The sequence below is a fragment of the Hyperolius riggenbachi genome, chromosome 4, assembly GCF_040937935.1.
Source record: "Hyperolius riggenbachi isolate aHypRig1 chromosome 4, aHypRig1.pri, whole genome shotgun sequence".
Classification (NCBI taxonomy): Eukaryota; Metazoa; Chordata; class Amphibia; order Anura; family Hyperoliidae; genus Hyperolius; species Hyperolius riggenbachi.
Genome location: NC_090649.1, coordinates 254,012,340 through 254,020,450, shown reverse-complemented (window position 1 = coordinate 254,020,450; position 8,111 = coordinate 254,012,340). Strand labels below are relative to the sequence as shown.

At 45.2% G+C, this 8,111-nt stretch overlaps 1 protein-coding gene across 1 annotated transcript in view; it reads left to right on the top strand.

The window, feature by feature from the left end:
* The first annotated feature begins 2,553 nt into the window (after window positions 1-2,553).
* Window positions 2,554-8,111, top strand: part of RNGTT (RNA guanylyltransferase and 5'-phosphatase) — a 456,995-nt gene continuing 451,437 nt past the window's right edge. Inside the window, exon 1 of the mRNA XM_068279398.1 lies at window positions 2,554-2,894. Coding sequence (XP_068135499.1) covers window positions 2,831-2,894 — 64 coding nt within the window. The 5' untranslated portion in view covers window positions 2,554-2,830. The remainder of the gene's footprint in view (window positions 2,895-8,111) is intronic.

Sequence of the window (8,111 nt, the reverse complement as noted above, 5' to 3'; positions counted from 1 at the left end):
TTTTTTTAATCTAGAATTCCCATTGACTTGAAGATTACATTTTGTGGATGACCAGGCTCTGATTACAAGGCATCTGGCAAATGTGTTAACTTGCACAAATTTTATGCACAGCTGATGGACAAAGCATACTTTTGGATCAGTACTCATAGTCCAGTATCTTTTAAAGCCATACCATATGTTGGCATTTCAGTACCACCTCAAGAGTTGGGTAATCAATGCCACAAAAAGACTTTATGCAAACTTGACTGTGAAAGAGTTTAATCAAGCCATTATAGGACTATATATTAGAGCCTGCTTACAGAGAGGAAACTTACTTTGAAAACATCATTCTATGTTTTCACGAAACACAGCAAAAGTGCATATAACCCTGAAGTGCTCCGTATACGTTTGGGCAGACAGAACTATGATTCATTTTAATTACAGCCCTCAACACAGTATAAATCTATTTGTCCAACACTATTCTACTACGGTATGTCTCCCTCTGCCCACTCATTGAAAATCTACTGGTGCTTGATCATATAATCAACTATATGAAATTAAATGGAAGTTTATTGAAATATCAGTGTCCATTCAAAATGCTGCACCTCCTCATGGCTTTTTAGTTGAATATGTGGGGTTTGTTCACAGGTGGTGAACAAATACCATAACACATTTTGTAAATGCACCATTTAAGTTGCCTGTTACTCAAGAAATGTAAATGTTGCATGCATAAATCGGGCAAAACCTGGAATAAAACTCTGATATAACATTCAGGAAAAATGTGTTTTCCTACTTTTTATTACCTATACAGTTTTAATATTTGCTCTTTGTGCACTATTAATATTGTCTGTCTACAGATTACAAATTCCCGAAGTACAGATTATCTGCTCTGAAAGCTGCCTTTGCATTTGAATGCATAGCTGCTGTATTTATATATTAAAACCTAGTGATCACTTATCAGCTCTTTCTGCTTTTCAGCGCGGTACAGCTCAGTTTGCTAATGTTTACTACACGTATCCGACAAAAGAATGTAAACAAAACATAATGTTATCATCTCTTTGAATGTGGTCAGAAGATGCCCACTGAAGAACAAAGTGCTGTGTTTAACTGTTTGAATTCTGTTCTGCTACATTTTTTTTTTGTGGTAGTAGATTTCATGCTGTAAATAATATTTTAGAGCAAAGAGGAAATGCTGAGATTCATTCCACTTTAATGTGCAGTGTGTGCACTCCCAAGATGCCTAAGGCAGTAATGAATGGTGCAAGGGAAAATGTGCTTCCTGATCAAAGCTGTGCCTGTTTAAGAAATAAACTTTAAAGGGAACCTGAAGTGAGAAGTATATGGAGGCTGCCATATTTATTTACTTTTTAACAATAAAAGTTGCTTAGCAGCCCTGCTGATCTATTTGGCTGCAGTAGTGTCTGAATCACACCAGAAACAAGCATGCAGCTAATCTTATCAGATTTAGCAAAAATATAAGTAACACCTGATCTGCTGCATGCTTGTTCAGGGTTTATGGCAAAACGTATTAGAGACAGAGATTCAGCACTGCTTAACCTCTGTCTCTAATACCTTTCGAATCAGCAGGATAGCTAGTAGTGATGGGAATTCCGGCTCTTCTCGGAGAATCGGCTCTTCTGAATCGGCTCCCATTAAAGAGCCGGCTCTTACGGCTCTCAATCGGCTCTTCATTAAATATCACTGGACACCACTCAGAATCGGAGTAAAAGCCCCGCCCCCGTCTCCATGACAACTCCAGACTGCTTCGCTGACTGCGCCAATCCCTCCAGCTACTGCTCTGCTCTGCCCCATACACTCCTACAAGCTGCAACTACAGGACTACATCTCCCAGCATGCCTCAGCGCCCTTTATTACACAGCAAATCAGAGCTGTGTGGGGCGGCTGAGGCATCGGCTCTTTAAAAACTGAGAACCGGCTCTTGTCGTTCACAGCAAAGAGCCGGCTCTAAGAGCCGGCTCGTTCGCGAACGACCCATCACTAATAGCTAGGCATATGGTATTGCTTAAAATGAAATACAGCCTCCATATCCCTCTCACTTCAGGGTGCCATTTAAATACTTACCTCAGTCAAGGGATTTCAAACAATGCCACTTCCGTGTGGCTCTCGTGAACACACTCCTGTTCAATTATCTCTGAACTGCACAAGCGCAGAGTGCTGACATCAACGGGAGCTCGATCACGAGAGGTGCGCGGCGCTCCTGCGCAGAAGGTCCTCGCCCAGCCACGGGTCACGATCTTCCAGAGGGAAGAGTGGAGGCCTGGCTCAGAGCAGAACTACGGCGTGGGACCTAACAGATTTCTAGGGGTTGGAAGAAGCCTCAAGTGAGTGAAACTTTTTTTTTCAGGATGTATCTTTTAATGAAAATGGAGAAATAGTGTATTTTTTAATTTAGTTCAATTTGTTTACTAAAAAAAATCACATACAAAAAACGGAATTTGTCCCCCTCCAAAAACTATTAATTGTGTGATTAAAATCGTTATAATGCGCATTACCGATGGTGTCCACTAGATGCTGCTACAGTAATAAGCTAGTTGACGTCTGGAAACCGGAAGTTTATACTTGTCGGAAGCGGTCTCCCCGGGGAGGCAAGTGCCGTAGTGCATTGTGGGGTTCGTGCTCCACTTTGAATGGGGGACTAAGAGAAGCGGGAGTCCGGTGGGGACTCGGGTCTTCCCGTAAAGAGGTGACGTCACTATCGCAGCGGTCTGAGTGGTAGTGCGTGAAGTCACGTGACAGCAGAGTGTACAAACAACAACAACAGCAGCAGCATCATCCGATCCATAGCACAGTGCAGCCAGAGCTTATTACAAGTATATACTGATTACACAGCATGGCTCACAACAAGATACCGCCAAGGTGGCTGAACTGCCCTCGCAGGGGACAGCCAATCGCAGGTAAATGGCTGCATGTAGAAGTCATGAATGCTGCTGACATGGTGTCAGAAATAACTCCTTACATCAGTATGTGTTCCCAATCCGTGTATTTGTATATGTCTAAATAAAAACAAACCCCACAAGCAAGTCCTACTCCTATATTGCCAAGAAGAAAGGTTTTTGCGTTATTTAGTGAGCTGTATAGCGAGGGTTGATATACAACAAAATGTATATATTTTATGTATTTCTATAGCACTGACACTTCTTTCATGGTGCTTTACAAAGGATATTGAACATTCTGGCCCCACTGCTTGCTGTAAATTAGAGATGAACAATTCCACTAAAAGCTTGTTTTCTGTCCTGTGGAAATTAAAAACAGTGGCGGCTGAAGTGAAACATTGTATTGGTTTAATCAGATCTGAAGCTAGTGGAATTTTAACTGATGACAGTCTACAGTCTACTGTCATTAGATGACAGTCTACTTGTGCACAGGTGATCCCTAACATTGACTCTTCTTTCTTTAGCATTCATTCTCAGCCAATTGCAAAAATAGGTCCCTGCTTCAAGGACACCTGGCCTGAGGGGGATATGGAGGCTGCCTTATTTATCAACAATACAAATTGCTTGGCTGTCCTGCTGATCATCTGCCTCCAATACTTTAAGCCATGCTTCCTGAACATGCAGATCGCCTGCTCTGACTTAAGTCTGGCTGGAATAGCTTCATGCTTGTTTGAGGTGTCGATTCAAGCACTACTGCAGCTAAAGAGATCAACAGGACTGCTAGAAACTGGTATTGTTTAAGAAGAAATAAATATGGCAACTTCCATATCACTTTTAGTTCAGGTATACAGTACTTTCAGCTCACAGTGGGAGACTGCCTCCTTATCCTATTATTCCTACTACTTCTGGGGTAGCACAGTGACATAGCACTCTCGCCCAGGGGCGCCGCCAGTATGCAAACGAGCCAAGCAGCCGCTTATGGGGGTCTCGCTCACTTGCTTGTCTCCCCTCCGGCAGTCTGGCTCAGCCTTGCGTGTCGCTGAGCTAGGGGGCTACTTCCTCTCCCGGCATCTGGTTACAGCACCTCCAGCTCCTGTGATGACGTAACCACATGCCATCACAGGAGAGGAAGTTGGAAGATGAAGCTGGAGGCTACGTGGCTGTGCGGCGCGGGAATCAGAGGAAGTGGTGAGTCTGACCTACACACTCTGGGGCCATCTATCTATTTATCTAACCTACAGTGGGGCCACCTATCTATCTAACCTACACTGGGGCCACCTACCTAACCTATCTTACCTACACTGGGGCCACCTATCTATCTAACCTACACTGGGGCCACCTACCTAACTTATCTTACCTACAGTGGGGCCACCTATCTATCTAACATACACTGGAGGCACCTGCTTATCTAACCTATACAGGGGGAACCTACCTATCTAGTCTATACTGGGGCAACCTATCTAACCTATTCTGGAGGCACCTACCTATCTAACCTATACTTTTGGCAACTATATGGGTTACCCTGTAGTGGGCTACCCTGGCTACCTATACGGGGGGGGGGGGGGGGGGACTTATACCTGGGGGCAAATTATACAACCTCGCCTTGGGTGCAATTTAGTCTAGAAACCAGGGCTATGGAGTCGGTACAAAAATCTTCCGACTCCTCGGTTTATGAAACCACGACTCCGACTCCGGGTAACCAAAATGGCCCAGACTCCGACTCCTTAGTCTAATATTTAACAAGGCTGTGGATTTTGCACAAAAATCATCCGACTCCTGACTCCGACTCCTCAGTTTATGAAACCACGACTCCAACTCCGGGTGCCCAAAATTGCCTCGACTCCGACTCCACTGCCCTGCCCTCCCCCCGCAGTGTGCCGACTTCCAGTACCTGCTGCCTCTGCACTCAGACCTCAGATCGGCGGCGACCAGACAGGCGCATGCTACCCGCGGACACAGAGCATACAAGCTCAGCATAACCGCCAGAGTACAGCACACAGGCCAGCCAGCCAAAAACAAGACAGAAGCCAGGTGAGGGGCTTATTTATGTGAAATACTGACTATTTAATATATTTAAGTTACACTACTGCTATATTCATGTACATTTGACCCCACCTATGACCAAGCCCATTTTTTGCCGCTGCGCGCGCCACACTTTCGTTCCCTCTTGGTGTCCGGGGCTGCCCCAGATCTCCCAGGACCTGTACATGGCTACCTATACTGCAGCACCTATAGCTCACTACCTACATTGATGGCACCACGTGTACGCTATCTCATTTTGTTAACTGGGGAATACCTGTATTCTGCTAGTATTTGGCTCCACATCACACCTTGGCCACGCCCAGTTTTTTGTGTTGGAGCCACAACCATCTTTTTGCCGCAGCTAACTTTGGGCATGGGGGGGCATGAACTGCTTGGGGCCACCAAAACCTTAGCTGCACCCCTGCTCTCGCCTTGCAGTGCTGGGTCCCCAGTTCAAATACCAGCCTTGGCACTATCTGCATGGAGTTTGTATGTTCTTCCTGTGTCTACATGGGTTTTCTCAGGGCACTTCGGTTTCCTCATACATCCCAAAAACATAATCCCAGGATATTAGAGGTGACATGTGAGAGCCTTAAATACGAATTTCCCATGCTGGCACCATGTAACAATTAAATCATACATGATGTATTTGTCTATCTTATGATGGGTAGTAGGGAGGATGGGCAGGATCAAGGCAGAAATAAGCTTCAGTGGGAAATAACAATTGCAGTGGGGCATGGTTTTCCAGAACCTTGATAGCCAACAACCAGTCGGTAGATATTTGGGGGACTTCTTTACCCACACAGAAAAGGTGGCAAAGATGATTACAGTACATGCGATGGTCAGTTTTCACTTCAGATCCAAACAAATGGGAGTCAGAAGTGAATTTTGCTGCAGTCTGAACAACTGATTGAGTGGTTGTTTATCGAATAGACATGCTGGTGAATGTTGATTGATCATACAAATTTAGTGTTGTGTGCATGTGTAAATGATTGATCAGCACAACGTGAAAAGAACTTGTTTAGGGAAAAAATGACAATCGAGCCAAAGAGCCATTGTACGTGCAGATATGTTATGCCATTTCATCTGATCAACTGATTGCTTGAAAGAGGGATAGAGATTGTTCTTTTTGCTTTGTACATGAGGCAGACGGTGAAGTGTACCAGAAAGCCTTCATACTGTGTATCTCTGTCACAGGCTGTACAGTGCTTATGTGGGTTACACTCTCATCTTGACATGCAAGGCTTGTTCATACTGGCAGGGGTGCTGAATGGAGCACACAGTCCAGTTCTCCTGTTGCTTATGGCAGAGTACAAAGTGGTGTATTCCCATTTAGTAATAGTAATTGTAACCACCCATTTTGGCTGCTAGAAAATGTGCCTGACGGCCCACAGGAAACCCACACAAACATTTGGAGAACATACAATCTCCTTGCAGAAAGTGTCTTGCCCCAGGTTTTAGTGGTGCTATGAATGGCACTAGTCTACTTTTAGGGTACCCAGCAGGACATTTCATAGGGAATTCAGCTAATGGTATTGGGGGATGCCAGCCTCTCAAATTGCTAGGCTTCCAATAGGTCAGTGATATGCAAACTTGGCTCTCCAGCTGTTATGGAACTACAAGTCCCACAATGCATTGCAGGAGTCTGACAGCCACAGTCATGATTCATAAAGGCAGATGCATTGTGGGAATTGTAGTTCCTTAACAGCTGGAGAGCCAAGTTTGCAGATCACTGCAATAGGTGGTAGTATACTACACCCACACTATTTGGCCAATCAATGCTTAGTGCTGTAAGAGGTACCCTGTGATGGAGGACTGTTCCCTATGAGGTTTTCTGCTGGGTCCCTAAAGTAGAGTACATTTGAAATCGGCGCCGATAGACTTGGGCGCAGGATACAGCTGTATATGGCTGATCCTGCTTCTGCACAAGTCCGGGCCGATTTAATTACTATTCCCCCTCCAGGCCGCCATGCATAGTGGGGGGATGAAATAATTTGGCTTCCAGCGATTGCTGGAGGCCAAATTATTATGTTTTTAAGCAACCTCGGCTCCGTCCTCTGACGGAGCCGACGTTACTCACTGAGCGCTGCAATAGGAATGATTCCTATTGTAGTCTATGGAGGCGCCGGCTGCGCCCAAATCTAGCAGCGCTGAAAAGCACTGCTCCGCTAAAGTAGACTAGCACCCTGAGTTTTTGTGATTTAAAGCATGACTCCCTGCCAGGGTTGCCTAATCACACCTTTAAAATCTGACACATCTACGTTATGGAGGTTCTGGGGCTACTTGCACATAATCAGTGCCTAAACTGCATCTAACTAACCACAAGACCTGTATAATTAATATGTGTCTGTAATTAAAGGGATGAGTTTACAATCCTGCTACCTGCATTGCATACTGTGAACAAGGCCTCAAAGTTCAAAGGAAACCAGAGACGAAGCATAGTGAACGTTTTTTACATACTTGGGACTTTCTCCAGCCCCATCCGCATGGATCTCTCCCAAGTCCCCAGCCTTCTCTATTGCCGGTACCGGGTCCCTTAACTTCGTCCAGTTGCGGCCAGTTTTCTGCATGTGCAGTGCGCTCCCTCCGCCGGAGAGAGACAGAGAGAGCACTGCGCATGCTCAGACTGACTGCGACTGGCCGAAGTTATGGGACCCAGTACCGGAGCTGGAGAAGACTGAGGACTTGGGGGGCATCGGAGCGGTCCGTGCGGATAGGGCTGGAGGAAGCCCCAGATATGTATAAATCTTTCACTATGCTTAGTCTGCAAGCATGCCCATGTTGATTATAAGCTGAAAAGTGAGTTTTTAACTCGCTTCAGAGTCTCTTTAAGCCTGGTACACACCATGCAATTTCCCATCAGATAGATGGGTCGATAGATAATTTCTGACAGATCTGATCGGAATTTTGATAATTTGTCTGATCGATTTTTCTGATCACTTTTATGCAAAGTAATCAGAAAAACGATTGGAAATCAGATCGGACCTGTTGGAAATTATCTGTTCGACCCATCTATCTGGGAAATTGCATGGTGTGTACCAGGCTTTAGAATAATGCAAAGTATCCTCCAGGGCTGTGGAGTCGGAGTCGGAGTCGTGGAGTCGGAGTCGTGGAGTCGGGCAATTTTGGGTGCCTGGAGTCGGAGTCGGGAAAAAATGCACCGACTCCGACTCCGACTCCTAATGAATTTGTAACTGTAATTAAAATAGAAAATAT